General features: G+C 37.9%; 1 protein-coding gene across 4 annotated transcripts; it reads left to right on the top strand.

The window, feature by feature from the left end:
• The first annotated feature begins 9,446 nt into the window (after window positions 1-9,446).
• Window positions 9,447-20,530, top strand: ube2q1 (ubiquitin-conjugating enzyme E2Q family member 1). 4 transcript variants are annotated; one of them, XM_057348475.1, is made up of 13 exons: window positions 9,447-9,971; window positions 11,735-11,839; window positions 14,861-14,983; window positions 15,229-15,285; window positions 15,437-15,577; window positions 16,519-16,603; window positions 16,681-16,741; window positions 16,854-16,944; window positions 17,132-17,190; window positions 17,526-17,574; window positions 17,783-17,878; window positions 18,044-18,110; window positions 18,521-20,530. In XM_057348475.1, exons 1-13 carry the CDS (start codon window positions 9,813-9,815, stop codon window positions 18,550-18,552), a joined length of 1,125 nt encoding a protein of 374 aa, XP_057204458.1. In that variant the 5' UTR covers window positions 9,447-9,812; the 3' UTR covers window positions 18,553-20,530. The 4 variants fall into 4 exon arrangements, with proteins under 4 accessions (XP_057204458.1, XP_057204456.1, XP_057204457.1 ...); XM_057348473.1 differs by having other exon boundaries at window positions 15,437-15,592; XM_057348474.1 differs by having other exon boundaries at window positions 15,434-15,577.
• Window positions 20,531-22,274: the final 1,744 nt, after the last annotated feature.

Below are 22,274 nucleotides of genomic sequence, written 5' to 3'. Positions count from 1 at the left end.
ATTTAAGCCAGGTCTGTCCTCTTAGCTAATTGATTTAAGTCAGGTCTGTGTTTCCCAATTGTCGGTCTGTCAGGCCACTTGCAAGCCCTAGAAACTACATTAGCTGTATGCCTGATGGATTAGTAAAGCTATTGATGCTGGTCTCCAGACAATCGCACACAAATATGCGCCAGTCACACACGCATGCACGTATAGTCACAATGACCCAATACCCAATTAGCGCACACAGTCACAAATGCACACATAAGTGTGGGTCAGCACAGGACACAAGAGCACTCTCACACACAGACATGGACCGAAATACAAGCACTGTGAGCAAAGCAAATGGAGTTCAGCAGAGGATCTGATTATGCCAGTGTTTACTTGGTTAGAGAGAATGTAGGGAGACGGATCCCACTGCCTCTTATCGATATACTGATAAGCATTATTCAATTATGCAGTCCCAACACACTGCATTATTCTATTACCCAGCTGTAGACTTGAAATATACATGCAGGTAAAACAACACAGTGGTCTGAAATTGATAACTTTACAGACTGATCAAGTCATGGCGAGGTATATCAGTTAACACATCACAGTTATGTCTGTGGTATGTTGTATTTTAAATAAGGTTTCATTGTATCTCAAAAGTTAATAAAGGTTGCGGATTGTTTGCGGTGACGGTTAATGTTGTGCCATACTGCATTAGCATAATGTGCTTTCAGAGCTTTTTCAGAGATTGTCTTAATATAGGGAGATGGAAAGGTCTGTAATACCTACAATTGGAGAAAGCATAATGGGTAAAATAGATCACACGAGGCACCCTCAACCAATCATATAATGGCAGTGACATCCGTGGCCGGCGTTCACAATTTAAAACAACATTTTTAACTAAACATACTGCATTAATAAAATTAAATAAGATATGCTTCACTCACAATAAACATTACATAAGAAATAATGATGGAAAGCAATCAATCGACACATAAAAGATGACACATTACACATGTTATGAAAGAAGCATGCACCTACGGAGTGTTTTACTGCGGGATAGATGAGATAAAGCCAGTAAAAGTGTGAGGGAGACAGACTTACAGACTCATACAGTAATATTGAAGATTGAGGATGCAACGCGTTGTGATATTGAATCAAATTGTTGGCATGCTAATCGTAATCAAATTGAATGGTGACATCAGTGACGATTCATGCGTCTATCACTTATAAGAAACATGCAAGCATTCCAAACTAGTTAGATTAAGACACTTCTGTTTGAAACATTGACAGTTCAAGGTAACAGTTCTTTTAGAAATTGTTTTTACATTTTAATGTCGCCCCTGAGAGTCATAAAAACACTTAAAAGTAGGTAAATGAAACCGTACAGAATTTTCTGTCAACAAACATCACTTGTATTTTCACAAACAAACACACAAGCAGTAAAAAATACTGTACTTAAATACTTTTTTAAACATCTAATAGTGGGCAACCTACACCAGATGCGACCGGCGCAATGCGATACATGGCTTGTTCTAATGGGATTGTCGCACCAAATCCACTGTGGACAAAATTAAAAATTATAATGGGTTCTAATGCGTTATATTGTCTTTTATAGCGCCACGTCCAGTGTAGAAATGGAGTAAGACCTTAAAACAATCGGGCTGAGTCTGGCATATTCTGTCATTTTGTGTCACTAACACGTTTTTCCCTTCATTCAGTCTTCCTACAGTCAATAGGAGTCTCCATTAGTTGAAAATAGAAAATGTAATTACTCTTGTTTAATTGTTCAGAATGACAAACTGCAAAGGATAACATTGTATAAGTCAGCTAGAAAGGTTTGTGAAAATAAGAATAAGTACTGTGCAACAACTGTGACTCTCAGCTCCACATCCTGAATCACTCTGAATTCATAATCTGCAAATACTGTCTCTTATCCCATGTTAGTGTGGTATTATATTATATGAACCTCTTTTGTCATTTTGAGTAATAATGTATTTCGACTTTGTGTCAGAGAGAAGATTATGGATGATATCTCAGCCAAGTGAGATATTGGCTTAACTGCCTGTTTGGATAGCATTAAAGAGGAAATGACCTCATAGTGTGAAATTTCTGAGCTTGACAGTTTGCACAAATCATTGGTACCGAAAGTGGCCAAGTTATTAGAAGTTCATTAGACACTAGACTGTTATCCAAAGACACTTAAATCACAAGGGATTGTTGGAAAGAGAAGTCTTAAAAATGGCTGAAAATGATTTAGAATGTATACGGTGCATGGATTTCATGAAGTTAGTTAGAAGGCACTAAACTAAATTATCTTTAGCATCACAATTTGTATCAAGCTTTATATGTTTTAGTACAGCGCACTTCTGGAAAAGTCATGCAAACAGATCTGGACACTAAAAAATACAGCAATAATTATTTCCACTGTTTGACTCATAAAGAAAAATAGCACAAGCACAACATCATTTTCAAGCATAATTTCTTTCTGTGTCATAAAAAAGCAAGATAGAGTAGAGAGTGGTAAATGTTTGACTGTGATTCGTTCTTGCACAAGAAATAAAGCCTGTGTTTTAATTAACCCCACAGCAGAAAAGACAAAGGACACCATGATCAAATATAAATCACTGAAGGCAATCCCAACACATCCCATCTACCTCTTTATTAGAGCGGACACGGACATATTCACTTGACAAACTACATGTCACTGGTGACATCATAAAGAACCAGCACAGAGACAACTACAATTAAAGAAAACACATTCATTCTGCAGAGTGCATCGTGTGTGGGTAGTTTTCAAAGACGTCTGCTTTTCTGATTTTCATCTAATGTTTTGTTCATTGGTTTTGAAGTCAAATACAAGGATCAAGGCATAAATTTAAATAGGAATGTTGTCCCGGGCCCTGTAGTCTTGCGGGAACTTTGGCCGCTTTCTTTGGTCAAGGCCCACCCAAGAGGCCAAATGACTGACAGGTAAAGCAACCAATCATGTTCCGTTTTGTGCCGCGCCATGCTTAGAGGCGTGGAAATGTCACCGCAGTGACAGACCGGTGTACATTCACGAACGGGTCAGAAGTTAAAAGCAACAACATGTTTATGAGTTTATGCCGCCCGTGAACCTTGCATACTTTAAGAATTTAGCGTTTAGCTGATCATGATGAATTCTTAGCAACCAATGTAAACACAACAGCTTAGTACTTCGATCAGACGGCTTCATGTTGTTTCCAGGTGGACCGTTAAGAATGTAACACACTCGTCTCACGGAAATCCTGTAGAATTCAACCAATCAGATGACGACTTCGAACGTGCTGAAGTGTTTCCAAGAAGTGTGCCAAATGCATTAGACGTTCAGCCAACGGTCCGTGTGTGTGACGTCTGAGGCTGAGACTACGGGCCCTGAATGACTTCTAGGCGTATGAGGGCTGGGCCCCAACCATATAAGTTCGTCCTGTACACTATGAATTTTAATTGCAACCCTGACAGTAATAGAAAAACGATTTTTCCTCAGGCAAACAGCGGCACACATGTAATCAGAATTATCTTTTACATTTTATGCTATCTCCTCCTTAAACAACATTTGGGCATTTTATGAATTAGAAAGTTAAAATAATGAAATAAACACCAAATAAAACTCGAAACAAGTGAATTAGTCTCTAAATGTATTGTTAAGTGTGATCTGTAGCCTGTATTGTTCAGTGATTCAGCCATGTGAAATGTCAACTGTACATCAAATAACACTGTGTTACCTTGTGCTCTATTTATGTCATAAAAACATTTCTTAAAGGTCAATCCATGGGGATTTAAATTACCACCAATAACCACTAAATCCCCCACCACACCTATAGCTACACCAGCTCCTGTACCTGAGTGAGTAGAACAAATTGTCTAAATGTATAAACGTTCCAGTGTTTGCTGAAACTGTACTTAAAGTACATTTCTTTGTATTTGTAGGCATATCTCTTCCTTCTGGGTCCTTGGAAAAGTTGAGGGCTCCTCTCACAGAAGCTCCACCTCTTCAGTGAGTTAAAATAATAATCTCAGTATATAAATGTTTAAATGTTTGCCGAAACAGGACCTAAAATACATTTCATTGTGTTTTAAGGCATCAAGGTCCTTTACCAAGCTCCTCAGGAAATGGAGTGAAACCCACGGGAGGGCCAAAACACAACTATGGGTCCAGTATCAATGCTCTTTATTTTTCAAACCCCTAATTGGGAAAGAACATGGGCACATTCAAGCTCAAACCGGTGCGCAACGTTTTCTTGAAACGGTGTGCAACAGGGTTTGAGATACGTTTACTCTTGTTTGGTGGGTGTGTCAAGAATGTCAGCTCAATCAGCAGCAACATGTTTATAACCCACGCGGTATTAAAGAGACTCTCACAATGGGTCCAAGTAAAGTCGTTTACAAATGTGTCCACTGCAGCTCGGTATAAGCAACAATTGAAGATATTAGAAGACTTGTATTTTGTGTTAAAACCGATTTCATCAGGCTCTGAAAATTCTTCAAAAAGAACACAAAGAATGGCCTTCTCAGCTGCCATATCAACTCATGCTTCATCACAACAAGTTCTTAACAGCTGTTGCACAAAAGCAGGAGATGGGTGGACCAGAAAATTCCAGCAAACCCCCATCACATACCAGCACTTGTAACTGAGTGAGTAGAACAAATTCTGTCAGATTACACTTTTTTCTTGTAGTAGAAAGTTCCCTGTTGTTGTGTTTTGAGCAGTTGTTTTGGGCAAAGCATCGGCCATGCACATACCTGCACATACTTCTTCTTTATGATGGCCTTTGCTTGTTTGTCAACAGTAGCAGCTGTGCATAACCACCCAGTATCGCTGCACCTTTGGAGTGGTAGGTATATAAAGTTTTTTTTAATGTTCAGTCAGTTGTAGGGCTGTGATGTTACTACATACAATATTTAAATATAAAAAGGTTTGTAAGATAATGTCGTAGGGTAAATGTACCTGTACTTACCCTTAAGCTCACTTACCCATTAAGCACACTACCATCTTTTAGCTTACATCAAAAAAAGAAAAATAATGTATTATCCTACTTGATGTTGCATTTCAAATAAGTACATGGGTACATATTATCATACCTTATTGCATTTCAAATGAGTACAGTGTAAAATAATATTAAAGAAGGTCACCCTTCAGATTCTTCTTAACTTCATTTGCTGCATACCTTAAGAACCTATTTCTACTCTGTATAGTGTTGGGCTCTCTTAAAAGCCACATAAATAAAGACATGCCAACACTAAACACTTCACAAGCTATGTTTGGTATTCATATGTCTGGTTTCGTTTTTCTCTCTTTATTGCATTCGGTGGTGCTGGACGATTGGAGGAATTAGCTTTATGAGGTGATAATTGAAGGAGAATTAATCCTGAACCCCTAGAAACATAAAGTAGCCCAAATGGGCCACTTAAAGCTACAGTTTGTAAAAACCGCCGCTAGAGGGCGCACGATCAAAACAACAACAATGGCGTAGCTTGATGACGCTGTGAAGGAGTGTGGAATGATGGAATGTGTTGTCTTCAACTCCACCGCTGATGGCCATCAATCAGACGGGAACGAGAAATCATGTTAGCGGATGAGGTAGAGTAATAAAGTTTTATAAATGTTGCGTATAATTGTGGTCCGTAAATAAGTGACCGCTCGAAAGAAGGTATAGTGGCTTGCTAGACGCTAGACACTACTTCCGCATTTTTCCACGACACTGTCATCATGTGGTTTCTACGTCAGTAACGGCGGTAACAAAGGGGAACGCGGATATGACGCCATAGACAGGCGACTGCACAGCCCCGTGTCACTCTTTAGAATGGCGATTTTCTCACGATTTACAAGTAGTTGGAAACATTTGAGATATTGTAAATACTCAGCTGAACAAAATATATAACACTAGTGGTTTTGGGATATCAAAATTGTTACAAACTGTACCTTTAATGCGGTAACTGTTGAGAAGTATCAGACTTCTGATGCGGCTGACCAATCAGAATTGAGTGTTTTATAATAATTCATAATGCTGTATTATTTACATTTAATACTGTGTCTGTATGCAATCCTGACTCTGTATTTAGCATATACAGTATAGCATATATTTCTCACATTATCCACAGCACATGTTACTGGCCTGGGTGAGTGATCACACTGCTGATCGTATCTAACCAGCTTCAAGCCATTCATCCCAACACCCACATGCACTTTCTACTAAATATGACAACACATTTTTCTTGCCACCTCCTCCGGTCCTTTTAATAAATATCTGAGGAAGAGGCAGCTGTGTTTTCCACCCTCCGCTACTACAGTTTCTCCTCATAACCGCAACAAATTACACCCGTGCAGGCGATGAGATGGAACCGTGACCTTCATGCTTCTCGCCTCTGCATCTGACACGCAATGGAGGGGGGAAGGGGGACGGAAAGAGGTTAAAAGGTGTTTGGTCAACATGTTTAACATGATGAAGAACAAGTTGGACATACAGTACTTTTATTCTTAGTGGATTCAATGTTTAACAATGTTTAAAGTCAGCTACAAGTTCCAATAAAACGCCCACTTTTCTAGATCCAGTCAATTTGCAGTGAGAAGAAAAACAAACCACACCCCTGATATTCCATTTTACTCTGAAATAAGTCACAAATACGAAAGTCGATTGTGGATTACAGTTCGGTCCAAAAGCGTATGCATAAATGCTAGAATTTACTGTAGTTTTGTAGACTAAACAATTGTGCCTATAGATTTCCTTGTTAAACAAATAAACAAAAAGATTACTAGTAGTGTAGTCCGTTAATTTACTGATTAAAAACATTTCATTTAACACAACAAAACAGACGAAAACCTATTTCCTGTTATTTTAAGACATGAAAATCTGTGAATGACTGCAGTTCAATATTGTCTAAGCAATATCACAACAACCGCATCCACACTAGAATACACTTCACAAATGAGCCTGCTTTAGTGATTGTTTCTGTTGTCTCGCATCTTGACCACCCACTGCATCCCAGATTTCCATTTACACACCGTCTCATTCATTCATTGATTAGGGATGGGCACTGCACAATAAGTTGTGTTGATCAGGTCACTAATGCATTCTTTCACAGCGTGATTCATTAAATGGATGTTTTTTGGAAGACAAAGCCCTAAGTCAGAAGAATGCAAAGATCAGTTTAGGAAATTGTCATTTATCAACTCAAATGCACCAGAAGGAGCTGTGATTTGATGAAATGCAGGGGCACTCGTGCCGGGTGTAAATTATTCATGTGGACCCTCAGCGTTTCCCCTCCCTGGTAATAGACCCTGACAAGATCGCAGCAGTGATTTAGTGGCTTTGATTTCCGTCACTACAAGCATAAAGCACTTGAGTCATGTGGGTGAAGACCCTACACACGCACTTGTCATTTTAAAGCGAATGTAAGTGGCTGTTTGGTGGGGGATATGACTGCATGTAAATAAAACAGATGACTAAAAAATCTCCAACCTCTTTAGGTAGAGCTCACATTATTTAGGAAATGGGGGTTGTTGTCACATAGGGCCTACATCTGTGTAGCTATAAAGTTTTAAGGCAAAAGTTCAATTGCATTAACGTTTAAAAAAACACTTAGAAATGCTATTGACATGTTGTCACAAAGCTTTTCCTGGGATTATACATTAATATGATTTAAGAGTGTATCTGTCAATACACATCAGCAGTCAGCAAAACTCTATAGGAAAACACTGTCTAATTTCATAAGACTCGCCTCTGCATTTTCAGATCTAGATTGATGTCATCAATAATAATGAATGTAATGAATATGTGACATGACAGCGATGGGATGGAGAAAATGACATCGTCTGTTTTCAACAGTCATATGCCAGCAATAACGCTACAATAGCTCTGAAGATCTTTTGGACGGTCTTAACTTTCTACACTTGTACACCTGAGTTCTTCAGACGTCTTCAAAATATCTAAAGATGCCTCAGGTCTTGACTGTATAGCCGCTGACACTGATAGCAATTAGCCTAGAGGCAACTGACAAAAGATATGGGCGCATAGCGCCAGCTAGTGGAATGTCCTGGAACTGACGTGCAGTGCCAAAAACAAAAAGGTGAGGTCTGTGTACTTCATTTTAATCATTGATAAGGCTAATCAAAATCACTCATATGTGCTGCAATACACTGCTAGTCTTGGGTTTCTGTGTCTATATTTGTAGTTTGTTTATGTTGTACAAAGGCCAATATTTGATCCCATCATACAAATAAATATAAACATCATTTAGTCTGATTTAGTTCATGGGGACCAAAAGAATGTCCCCCACAAGGTCAAAAGCTGGTATTACTATCTTTGTGGGGTCCCCACACTGTAGGGTTTATGAGTACGCTACCACACACACTCGGTTTTGTTTTTATACAGTATGTGCACTTTTCATAATGATTGGTTCCCACAATGTACAATGCATGTAGACGCTTTTTTTTAGTGAGGACCAGTAAAATGTCCTCAGAAGTGGGCTAATGCAATTCACTGTTATTGCGCTCTCACAAATATAGCTGAACAAGAAATACGCACACACATCACAGTTAAAGGGCTTAGTCTCCAGGGATGGGTAGGTTTGTTTACTTCGTCATGCCTCACTAGGCCCTATGCGCTTGTCTGCTCACATTTCTGAGTCTTCTCATCTTCCTTTACACCGGACACACATCTGTCCGGGCTCAAAGACAGTCGGGACTATTTGTATTTTATTTTTTAATTTGTTCAGTGTCTCAATATTATAGAATAAATCAAACAAATTTCGGCAAATCTTAGATCCGTACATGCAACTCCATCATATAGCCTAGCCAAATTATTTTATTGGACCACTTACAGAAAAGCCACTAGAATATTTGTGTTTATGGAACATTTTTGAGTGAATGCCATACAAACTCAAAATCAGGTAAAAATCCATTTAAGATCACGTGTTGACATCTCCCGTGGGAAGTGGTGACAATTCCTATGGGATTCAAGTGAACATCTAAAACCACTTGTCAGTTCCAAAATTAATGTTGTCCACATGTGAACACATAGCCTGAAGTGTTTTGGGGGCATAATAAATAAAATGTGTGTTTTAAACTGTAGCTCAGTGGTTAGAGCATGGCGCTAGCAACACCAAGGTCGTGGGTTGGATCCCAGGGGATTGCACATACTAATGTATAGGATAATGCAATGTAAGTCACTTTGGATAAAAGCGTTTGCCAAATGCGATGTAAAACATTCGGGAAAACAATGACAACCAAAATAAATACATCACCTGTATATATATCACAAAGAACATTTGAATGTGCGGATTCATAAATGTATTAATAAAAGGTATTGTAGGTAAAAGGCATTTTTGATTTAGAATATGTTGATAGTTATGCACCGTAAGTTGCATACATTTAAAACAATAAAAATGAGAAAAAAATAAACAAAAAGATTGTTGTTTGTATTTTTCCCGTGCGCAGTGCATGCTGGGACTGCGGGTCCTCCACTCGCACCTCCATCTTTAAACCCCAGAGAAAAAAAAGCTTCCGCTCATCCGTATACACACAAGAGTCTGCGGATACATCTACATTAATGCCACATTATTCCCGAAATCAGCGTTTTAAGCCGTTTAGTTAGACTAGCTGAAACATGACGCGTTTACGAAAGGCGTATTAAGAGTATTAAAGCTTTCATTTCTACATTGACATCCATAAAAACACAGGCGGAAAAGCATCGCGAGCTGGTGGCCTTTAGCGAGAGGAAAACAGCGCTGAATTGAACTGCGAATCTCTGCTTCTTTTGTCTGTCGCTATCTCTCTGGTTTTTCTTATTTCCCCCTCGGTCGCCGGAGATGAGTAGTGGAAGATGTCGGTTTCGGGACTGAAGGCCGAGCTGAAGTTTCTGGAGTCCATTTTCGACCCGAACCACGAGCGGTTCAGGATCATCGACTGGAAGCCGGATGAGCTGAGCTGCCAGTTTAACGTTACCGGAGAGAAGCTGCTCATTATTCACTGCAATATCACGGTATGAGAGAAAAAACCACCTGCATGTCACCTTAAAAAATACTGCTGCATCAAAACCTTATGTGGATACCTACCTAGACCGCATCTATGTGCGCGTTTAAATCCCTAGGTAGGCAGCATACGTTAAAACAGGATCCTATACCTCTGTAATAATCTAAACCGTTTTCCCTCTAATTCTTGTCATTTTGACGTTACCAAATAAACACGTCGCTTTAATAGATTTTCTATGAAAAACATAAATTGATCTGTTTTCGTTTCTTTGTATTGATATGTAAAGTTACTGGATACACTTCCCTCTCACTGTCTTCACAGTATCTAAGTTAAAATGGCCGGTTTATTATTAAAACCCAGGAATCATGGTCATAATGTTACAGTTTGATGCGAGTCGGATGACAAGTGTGAATTTGTGGTTATAATTGTTGACCCAGTTTTGGTATCGTTGTTGTTCCGATTTCCGGATGCCATTTTCTGTTGCGTGAGAGGGAGACTGACGTAAAATCTCAACACCTCACACTCAAGCGCATCAAACCTTGGGTCGTGACTTTCATAAACATGTTTGGCATAACTGGACATATGGAGCTGAGCTGAACGATAAAGCACCTGCAGTGCCCACACATGAAATCTATGCGGTCAGCACACGTTTAAAAAACTGCACACAATCTTCATCATATTTACTGTACAACAGCCTACATACTGTATAATGTAAACAAGTTAAAATACGACTCTACAAAAAAACTTTACATTAAATAAACCATACAGTGTTACAAAGTTAATACACAAGAGAACAATTCAAATGTTTACATCATAATTATATTAGTTTAAATGTGCATTAGGTAATGGTGTGCAATATATGAAGAGTTTATATCCAAAATGAGAGAACTCGGTTTTTAACATTTTTTCAAAAATCATGTTTTTTTATTGTGCATTCCAATTAATATCAATCAAACTGCAATTGGTTTGTTTTGATTTAACACTGTGTCTACAACAGATGCGACCGGCGTGACGTGACACGACAAAAGACATTAGAACCCATATTATAATTTTACATTTTGTCCAACAAACCCATTAAGAACAAAGCAGGTTGTCATGTCGCGTTGCACCTGCCACGTCCGTTGTAGACACTGTGTAAGCCGTAATAACTTTAAAAAATACTGCTAACACAATAAAAACACGATCACATAATAAAAAACATGATTTTTGAAAAATGATAAAAACGGAGTTATCTCTTTTTGGAAATAAACCCTTCATATAGTATTTAAACTTATTACTTTAACTTCTTTCTTGCATCTGCACAACAACCTATCCAATTTGTTCTTAACAAATGTTTAAACACCAATACACCAGAGCATGGTCAAACTTATTGTCTTTGTAAAACGCTTTTTGGATGTCAGGAATTGTAATGGGTTGTTTTTCTGTTAACAAATGTGGTTTATGTGTATAAGTGCTCTATAGAGGTGCAATGCAGGTATTACTATGGATCATGTTGACATTACATGCACTAGCAGTGAAAAGTTTAAAGACACCTGTCATTGCCACGTTTCTTATTATAGTCATCAAAATAATCAAAATAAATCAATTTCATGGGCTGTAGCGACTTGGGTTGTTGCTTATTATACTATTTTATAACAGTATTGGGGTATCATTGTCTATATGACTCGTAAGACAAATCAGAGAAACATAAATTCAAGACTGCACTTTCTGCTATGGGCATTGTGGCCCCATGCCTCTGAAAACTTACAAATGTATTGTCCACTCATTTTTCAGGAATCCTACCCCTTAACACCCCCAATATGGTTTGTGGACTCCGATGACCCCAGTCTGACTCAAGTGCTAGAACGTCTTGAGGATGTTCGAAAAGGCAGTACGGTGGTAAGTGCCAATGTTCACCAGGTTTTTGGCACGTAGCGATCAGATTTTGATAGCATTATGACATATTTAACTTTCACATTATGACATCAGTTCAAGTCATTTATATCATCCGTTATCTGTTTATACTCTAAATGTCGTTATATCTTGGAACACCCAGCTATGGTTTAGAGCAAAACAGGTGTTGGAATCACGATGCATAGAAAAGCAGTAAATAGTAATTAACACCTCAGCTGCACGGTAATTGTGTACATTACAAAACAAACAAAATAGTGTGATGTGAGTTTGCACCATTCAGTAAAACCCACGGGTGGATCACACACTCTTCAGCGTGGGGCTGATTTAGATCTGTAGGTAGAGCTTGAAAACAAAGAGCCTTTTGAGCTTCGTATGCTAAGACTTTGAGTCTGTCTGATCTATTTGTTGTCTATAATAGACATGTGCGCTGTAAACTGGGACACTCACAGGCCACTTTTAGACTTCATTGTGTATAACATATATTTTAACAGGAGGGTGGATTTAAAGGTCCAGTGTGTAACATTTTGGAGGATCTATTGACAGAAATGCAATATAATATACAGTACATAACTATATCTTCAGAGGTGTATAAAGACCTTAGATAATGAAGCGTTGTGTTTTTATTACCTTAGAATGAGCTATTTCAATCTACACACTCCGCGGGTCCCCTTACATGGAATTCACAATGTTGTTTCTACAGTAGCCCTAAAAAGACAAACTGCTCTGCAGAGTGCGTTTCGTAAACATGTCATCTCCTTCGGGAAAGAAGCGAAAACGTGACGACATGTATGTGACAGCCAACGTACTGCTTCGAAAGGAAGGGGAGACGGGTGGAGTGTGCCGTTGATGCCTCTTTTGGAATGTGTTAAACGTGACGATGCCTTTGTCCAACATACACACACTTGTTTGTCCTACAGAGAGTCCTCTAACTTGCAAGTTTTTATGGGGTCATGTGATCCTCCAGGCAAAAATAGGTCATCGCTTTAGTAATGATCGTTTATGAAGAAATATGTGGTTCACGTCAAGTTCTCTGGAAACCAAGTTCACTTCTAGACAATGTAGTGATTCAGTTCTTCCAGTTCTTCATCATCATGATTTTGCAAACGAGCTGTCAATCACTCTAACTGCCTCGTTTCGTTTATTTATGGTTTATTTGGAGATCATTTTTGTCATGCAAACCTTGCAGATTACTAGCAGGTGATTTTAATAAAAATTTTAAACAAATTGAGGTGTGAAGGCCCCACAGCTAAGCTGTCAGATCGGCCTGTGGCTGTTCTCTCCAGAGCCTGCGAAGCCCGATTCATTTTCATGTGCGAGCTGCCGTTCAGGTATTCGTTACATGCCAGTGAAATTGTATCTACTGTTGTTGCAGCGCTGTGACCACGAGTGTCCTCGCTCGCACAGCAGACTGACAGAGGATTGGTTCTGTGTTTCTCTCGTGCACATATTACCAATAAAACCTGGTTATATAAACCTAGAAAACGCAACCAAATCCTCTTATGGGACTGATATGTCATACATGCTTGTGTTGGTTTAAAATGCAATGTAAGGGACGTTGTGATCTGCTCTGGGGCCTGATGATTTTTACTACAGGGTTCCCACGATCATGGAAACTAGTCATTTATCAGGAAATCTTCTGGCGCTGATATGTCTTTTGGAAGTTATTAAAAAGTTATAAAAGTCATGGATAGTCATAAGTAGGGGTGTAACGATATACTCAGCTCACGATTCGGTACATATCACGATGCTGGGTTCACGATACGATACACATCTCGATATTTTGAACAAAATAAAAAATTCAAATAACATTTATTTTCAAAATATTAATAATTTCAGTAATTTATTTTGTTGCACATACAACTTAATAAAGAATTTTAACATTTTAAGGCTTAACTGAAATTAGAATTAAGATCAGCGTCAATTTTGACAGCAAATTTTGATTTAGTTTTAGTCATAGTCTTTTGACTAAAATGCAATTTAGTTTAAGTCATCCCAATTGATCATAGTTTTAGTCTATTTTTAGTCGACGAAATCTACATTATATTAGTCTACTAAAATCTATCTGGATTAACTCATTTAATTGGTGTAATTAAATGTTCCATACAAAGATTTAACTGTTTCAACATAATTTACTTTACCTTGAAATTAAATTAAACCAGGTCATTACCTTTATTTTTCAGAAAAGTTGAGTAACTACTGGATATGCATTGTTGCAACACAGAGAATATTAGACCATGAACTATTGTAAACGTGAATGTTTTAGTTTCCGCCAAACTCTTTCATTTGCTACATACAGCCACGGGAAAAAAAATCCAAAATTGTATTCAAGCAGCATTTCTAGATGTATTGTGGCCATTCCAGACCAGTGTCTGTTGAATTTGAACAAAATCAAACCTCAGGAGTGACATAAAATCATCTAACAGCGATGTGAAAGACTGACAGCATGACAAGACACACGAAAACTGTGATTAAAAATCAAGGTTATCACATAAAAAAATAACATTTCCTAAATAAATGTACAAATATTACTGTTGTATTGCTTAAAAGTGAATATGAACTTGTTTTCTTTGTAGTATTTGAGGTCTGAAAAATACACATCATATCTGTTTCTCCAGTTTTCATTGTCTGCAAATGGAAACAATATTTTTATTTGAAAATCGGTAGAAATATTGTTAGTAATTCACAGAATGAACCAAAAAATATCATTTTACCTAAACACATGGCTATAAATAGTACATTTTGAAATGCAAAAATCTTGAAATGGTCCCTTAATTTTTCGGTGGCTGTAGACCTGTGTCTTTTGAGTCATTTCACAGTTGAGTCGCATTCAAATCTTATGCACATTTGATTAGAGACACACTTGTGCAAAAGCATACTCATTTACATGTTTCATTCCAAGAATGGGTACCCAGCATTAAATGGAAACATTGTGTGAAGTCATTGGGTAATGTTGTGAGAACCCTGCAGGTGTCAACTAATGTTCTAATGCTGTGTTTGTTATTGCAGCTTTTGCAGCAGTTAAAAAGGCTCATCTGTGATCTGTGCCGCCTCTATAATCTTCCCCAACACCCTGATGTAGAGATGCTGGACCAGCCGCTCCCCGCTGGACCCGTCAACCATGACAGAAAGGTAAACATTATTTCTGACCTTGACTCTTCCTTGACCTTGACCTTAAATGGTTTCCTAGACCCAAACTAGGCATTTGACATTTTGTTTTCCAGACAATAATGGTCAGTTGCAAGTTCTGCTAAATGATTCCTAATTTCTCCTTTTGTGTGCCACAGAAAGCTTTAACACAGAAGCTTTATTTTTGAGTGAACTCTTTAAAGACAGTAAATAGATTTTGATGATTCTAAATGTGTTGTCTCTTCTAGCTTGTAAACACAGATGAGGTCACCTCAGAGGAGGAGGATGAAGAAGACATGGGAGAGGTTGAGATTGCCTTCCTTATGTTGAGATTGAGAATAATATCTTTTTTTCTCAGTGTGAAGGATTGAATCCGTTACTCTCTTCTTATCCGTCTCTTTCTGTCTGTGTGTGTGTGTGTGTGTGTGTGTGTGTGTGTGTGGGCTCTGTCAGCAGGACATTGAGGATCTCGATCACTATGACATGAAGGAGGAGGAACCGGTGGATGGCAAGAAATCAGAGGATGATGGGATTGAGAAGGAGAATTTGGCCATCCTGGAGAAGATCCGGAAGAACCAGAGACAGGACCACTTGAATGTAAGTGCTCATTCGGTAAGGTGACTTTCTTTATGCTTTGGGGTTCTGGTGGGGAAACCGAGGCACTTTTGCATGAGGCATATTGTATTTTTATAGACGGTTTCAGCAGCAACAACATAAAAGTTATGTGGCCCAAACTTAAGTTCCGGTTGACCTCGCGAAGAAGAATTAGTAGAATTAGTTTGAATTTAATACAATCAATATGCAATAAAATATTAATATGAATGAATATTCATATAAATTAAATATAAAATAAAAGGTTATATTATAACCAAACACAGACTGGAATTAACTTTGGGCCAGACGCATGTGTCTGATGAAACCGTCAATATAATATAATAAAATATAATAAATAATTAGATTAATATTTCTTTAAATATATAATAAGAATAAATAGTAATAATATATTACTATTATTAAATAATAATGTTTTTTATTAAATTAAGTAATAGTAAAGTAATATAAAATAGTAAAGTAATATAAAAAAATAGTATTTTGAGCTAAACCGGCATTTTGGCCATTTCTTCAAACAGCTAAGGTAATCTTTAATTATTTAAATTGGGTGGTATAGTTTTTTTGTTGTTGCTTTTTTATCTTCAAACAAGTGCTCTGAAATCTAAAGCTTTGTTTCCACTGTTTGGCCACATGAGGGCGAGCTAGCCCATGCTAGGTTTCATTGTGCCTTTGGACCTATTCATTTTGTCATTGTCTTAATATTGTTTAGGTAAAAATAAAAGTGATCCTTTTTTACTTATTGTCTTACACTTGAGTATGATTTCTATAAAGCGCACACAAAAATAGCCCCACTTTAACATGTCTCTTCTCATTTCTGTCCAGCTCCAGAATGACTATTGAGTATCATACATTTTCAGACAAGCTTTGTTTTATCTCGTGCTGTGACTTGTTGTCGTTTCCTCTTGTGTTTTGTTGTTTCTGTGTAGGGTGCAGTCTCAGGATCTGTTCAAGCATCAGATCGTCTCATGAAGGAGCTCAGGGAGATCTACCGATCTCAAAGTTACAAAAATGGTATGAATCCCTGCAAATGACATGAACACAGTAGTAATGACCGGTACAAGTCTCTCATCAATCTCTGTACTTTGCAGGAATCTACTCCGTGGAACTGGTCAGTGACAGCCTGTACGAGTGGCATGTAAAATTAAGAACGTAAGCATTCAGGTTTTCTGGTTGTCATATTTTGGTGGTTGTTAAAGTGTAGACACACAGGTCACAGTGACGTGAATTTGACTGATGTGTCTGTTGGTGTGTGACTGTTCAGGGTGGATCCAGACAGTCCTCTGCACAGTGACCTCCAGGTGCTGAAAGAAAAGGAAGGAATGGACTACATCCTCCTCAACTTCTCATACAAAGTGAGCAAGCCCAAGATACTTTTGCACAAAGTTCAGTTGCTTTTGTTTTCTTAAAGTACATGTTGTTCACCCAAGCAACTGTTTTCGCAGCACTACCATAAAATGTAAGACCTTCAAAGCTTGGTCAAAGAATGGTGTTTTAGCCATTTGTTTTTCCATTCAAAATATCCTTTTTCTTTGTTTGCAGGATAATTTTCCCTTCGATCCCCCTTTTGTACGTGTAGTTTCTCCTGTGCTATCTGGAGGGTAAGACCATTTTGTAAATGCATTTATGTATTGACTTTTCTCTCATGGTATGTGTCAGTTCCAGTTCCGCTGAGACCACTGACATCACTTTGTGGTTTTGCTGGTTATGTTATTGGCCTTGAATGAGTGTCATCTGCATGTTTTGTATTAGCCTAACATTGTTTTTGTATTCGTTGCATGTCTTTGTTAAACATCAAGTCGTATATTGGATTCGATTTTGAAACAGTGCTGGATAAAAGTTGCCGAGTTGACATGTAATAGTCAAACTTGATGCATGATATGTTGATTCTTTGTTGAAAAAGATTCTCAAAAGTTATCTTTTATATCAATTGCAGTTATGTACTTGGTGGAGGAGCTTTGTGTATGGAGCTACTCACAAAACAGGTATGTTTCTGTGCAAGGCCTGACTGCGCTGAACACTAGAGAGATGTAATTGATGTGTATATCTAACTTTACATCTGTTGAATTTATAATGTTAGAAATCCAACAATTACTGAACGAGCTGTTTTAGAAGCTTTCGCTAGATGGTCATTTTTGGCCGGTGTCATGTAAAAGTTGATTTGGCTCAGTTTAGTTTGTTTTGTTCTCTCAGGGCTGGAGCAGTGCCTATTCCATAGAGTCTGTTATCATGCAGATAAACGCCACTTTAGTCAAAGGAAAAGCAAGAGTGCAGTTCGGAGCCAATAAGGTAACAAATGTATTTTATATTTACTTGTTTGCTTGTGTGTTTTATGCATGCATTTGGCTTTTTAACACAGCAGTTGTGTTAATGTGACTTTAGTGTGTTTGTACAAATCCTCTCCTATGTCAAAACACATACTGACTGTTTTGATCATGTATGTCTTGTTTTCAGAATCAGTACAATCTTGCCAGAGCACAGCAGTCATATAAATCACTGGTGCAAATCCATGAAAAGAATGGTAAGTCTTGTTTTTTTAAACAAGTGGAGTATTTTAAACCTAAATCCAAATAAATGTAACTGGTTTATTAATAATACATTTCAGAAGGTTTGGAAAAAGTTTGAACTAATAGTGTATTATGACAAAAAAAGACATATGTCTTTATATGGTATAGTACAAGATGAACTTTTTTTTTATTTTTTTGTTGTCCGTTCGTAGATGTAAACTAGCATGAAAGGCCTTAAGACAGCAAAGACAGCAGACATTGACTAAAGCCACAAAGCATAAAAGCATTTATTTTTGGCGTCTTGTATTTTAGTACAGTATGACAAATTGAGGACAGTGTTTCTTGACAGATTTTTGGCCTCCTCTCTGTGAATGACCTTTCATACCAGTTGGTTTGGTTTATACATTTGTTATGATCTCAACAGGCTGGTACACACCACCAAAAGAAGATGGGTAAACCGGGCACCGTGGATTCAAATATGGACAGAATATCCTGGGGTGAACATCATCATTTTCTTTCTTCTATCCCACTCATTCATCTTGCTAATTGAAGACATTATGTGAATAATGAAGAATGTGAGATCTGATCTGAAGAAGCCACCTTATCACCTCACGTCTATACGCTGGTCTCTTCAAACAGTACGTGCGCCCTCTCTTTCTCTCTGCCTCCCATCCATTTTCAGCGGGATATTCAAATTGAAAAGGGTTTTTTTTTGGTCACGTTTGACCCACCTGGGAAGCCTGTGCTATGTGACCTCTCGTTCCATTCAGATGCAGATGTGTTTCATGATTCCAGAAGAGAGGCGTGAACCTCCGACACAGAGTGATGGAGATTTCCACTTTACTATAGGCTGTTCTGCAGTTACTAATTCGAATCATCGAAACAAACTTTTCGTTTCCTCCTCGATTCATTTCTTTTCTGTTATTACTGGCCATATACTGAAGAAAGCTGGACTTTATCACTGTAGTCGAATTATCTCGTAAGTAAACCTGTAAAGATGTTTGCAAGAATGAGCAGAATTGTTGAACATTTAAAATCGACCCCAGTTGGGTGGCCTGAACTTTAAACGTGCCACCTACAGCCGACAAATATACCTGAAAATATATCATAAATAGAAGGAAACAAATGGCATAATGGAAAGTCTCACGGAGCTCAAATGAAATACCTGTCACACATTTATGTATGCATTATGACTACTGCTGTTTTGTTTTGTTTGCGAATGAAAGTGAATGTGTATGGCTGTGCTGTTATGGTAAAGTCAAAGATCATTCCTGGATATTCTGCTGCCAGAGTTTATTAACAGTCCCGTAATGCCACCCTGTGATGCCAGTATACTCCCGGGCACAAAGTTAAAATATCAAACTCATCGTCGAAAATAAATTCTTATAACAAACATCTCATTATAGTGGAAATAAAAACAAGCAGGTTTTTACAACTCTTGTTTTCTAAGTTGGTGAAAGCCCCATTACAGTGTCTATGGGGAAACCTGGGGGTAACCAAAAATGCCTTAAAAGGAGGAAATTAATAAGCAGAATATAACTAGTTTTTGGCAAGCCCTGAGTTCATTCCGCTGTGTTCATCCACGCCTTTATCTCTAGTATTCCCATTTAGCACCAGATTCTCATCAAAACAGTTTTCAGAAATCTTAAGGACTTGTAAGAGATGTAGTATGAATGTTTCAAGCCCTTCATTGGTGTTAATATCTTTATGCAATTCAAAAGCAGTTTGTTTATAGGCAAAAAAAGCTTTCACAGTCTGTTGGCTTGTTCTGTTTGTTGGTTCTACATCTTTTTCTTAAGTGTAATAAACGTGGCACTGTTTTGTGCTTGCCTTTACCGCGTCCTGTTTGGCAAAGCTGTTGTATGTACCGGGGGTTGTTCGGTTGTGCCCATACAACTGTACTTTACAGGACAACATGAGCCAATTTTGACATTCAATGGAATTCTGACATCAAGCCATAGTTTGAATCTGAACATTATGTCCAAACATCACAGTATCCTGTCACACGTCTCATTCTGGTGTAACTGAGCACGGATGCCAGAGCTTCAAAATCCACATTATTATATCGCCTTGAGGTTTTTTCAAGAATTCGACGAGTGTTGCAAATGGGGAAAATATTTTTAAAGCTGATTCCGATCAGGTCTTAGGGTTTGACAGATGCATTTCTCCTCTCGAGTAAGTTGTACAGTTATCGCAAGCGTCCTACAGTCTAGCTATGATCGACATGATGGTTTTTTGGTTAATAATGGTTTGAGATCCTGGTATCCTCCACAGTGTATGAAGTGGGTGGGAGGGGTTGAATGAGTTATGCGCTGTTAGCATGCTTTGGTTTTGTTGCGTTTTATTGTTTTTCCATTGTAAGTGTAATTTTGACCATGTACAGTACAATTTGTAAACTTGCATCAAGTTTATGAATAAAGAATTTTAAGAAATACGCAACTGTCTCGTGACAACTGCCTAAAAATACTCCAAATGATCAATTTTGTTGGTAAGTAAAATAACAGATATAACTACTTGTATTAATTTAAATGTAAGTGGCAATTATAAGGGTACGAGTAGGGTCTGACAAACAGGGAGAAGTTCCTGAATTAGGAAATGTGAAAATTGGATAGTCCTCCAGAAAAAGTGAAATGGTTTGTGGTTCAGTTTAAGGAATCGTGTGACTATACGTGTATAGTACTATATACTATACAGCCATGGAAAAGACTTAAGAGACCATTTAAAATGTATTTTCAGTTTTTCTGAATTTATTATTTGTTTAGGTAAAATGTTCTTTTTTGTGTCATTCTGTGAACTACTGAATATTTCTCCCAATTCTCAAATACAAATATTGTTTCTATTTGCATTTATTTGCAGAAAATGAAAACATGGAGAAAGGGGTCAAAAGATGCTCTATATTTTTTTCAGACCTCAAATAGTGCAAAGAAAACAAGTTCATATTCACTTTTAAGCATGGCCGGGTCAAGGGGAGGGGGGCAATGCCAGGGGATTTTTTCTTTCGCCCCTCCAAAAATATCCAGCTGACAATTAAAATAATTACATATTAATTAATTATTATTATTATTAAATATCTACTAAATACTTATTCAGAAAATGTTGCATTTTTTTTATAAACTTTGATTATATATCTGCCCAGTCGAGCCAGCCTAGCACCGGGCCTTCAATGCCTATTATTTGCTCATGTATTAAGGAAAAGCAACAAAAACTGTATATGTAAAAACCTTGATTTTATCACAGTTTTCTTGTGTCTTGTCATGCTGTCAGTCTTTCACATTGCTGTTAGATGACTTTGTCACTCCTGAGGTTTGATTTTTGTTGACATTCAACAGACACTGGAGTGAAATGGCCAGAGTGGAAATACATCTAGAAATGCTGCTTAAAGGAACATTTGGAACGGTTTCTTTCCGTGGCTGTATATTGCTGATATAGGCCTACTGCCGTTCAAAAACGCAAGTTCTTTATGTCCAGCAGGTGGCAACATTAGCCTACAATAACAGAAATGAATTGCACATTTTGTAAGTCATTGCTTTTGTATATATACATTTCTTTAAGCTCAACCCAAATTTTGATTTATCATTTGTTCATGCCAGTGGTTTTACGAGTCTTTGTAAGGATAAGTCAGGTTTAGAATGTAAATTCCTCTTTCATCCAATGGCAGTTAAATTGTCCCCCAACTGCCCTTATTTTTCTCTTTAGAAGTTTACCGGACACACAGGGTGAGCTGTTAAAGAAATGCACCCACCGCTCTAGTGGATGAAGAATGAAACATCAATTGATTAAATCATGTTTCTGAATCGCAGGCTGGGCAGACAAACCCAATATAAACACAATGAATTGAAACAGACTTGAGTTAAGAGGCAGAATCTGAGCGAAAGGCTCTGCGGAGATGCTCGAGGAGGTTAATAGCCAATTGTTGATATGAGTCCCAATTATACTTGCATTTGTTGTGTTGTACATCTCCACCGCTGACCTCTACAAGAGGACAGACGTCTCATTAGTTGTTTCAGCAGACCTCCGACTCATAGTTCCTCAGTGTTTCCGAACAAAAGTCTATAGGTAACGTTTTGAATAGAATGATGAAAGCCAGGTTTTACAGTAATGGTTTTTCTCTCCACAAGGTCAGATGTAGATCTACACAACCTTGTGCTCTGTGAAACCACTGATTGATAAACTGTCAT

This window comes from Triplophysa rosa, linkage group LG12 (genome assembly GCF_024868665.1).
Source record: "Triplophysa rosa linkage group LG12, Trosa_1v2, whole genome shotgun sequence".
NCBI lineage: Eukaryota > Metazoa > Chordata > Actinopteri > Cypriniformes > Nemacheilidae > Triplophysa > Triplophysa rosa.
The sequence above is the reverse complement of the archived record's forward strand: the minus strand, read 5'-3'. Positions and strand labels throughout refer to the sequence as shown.

Coding starts and splice junctions, on each gene's coding strand:
- ube2q1 (XM_057348472.1), top strand. CDS start 9,813: ATGTCGGTTTCGGGACTGAAGGCCGAGCTGAAGTTTCTGGAGTCCATT. Junction 14,984..15,228: donor CCGTCAACCATGACAGAAAG/GTAAACATTATT, acceptor TGTCTCTTCTAG/CTTGTAAACACAGATGAGGT. Junction 15,593..16,518: donor TGAATGTAAGTGCTCATTCG/GTAAGGTGACTT, acceptor GTTTCTGTGTAG/GGTGCAGTCTCAGGATCTGT.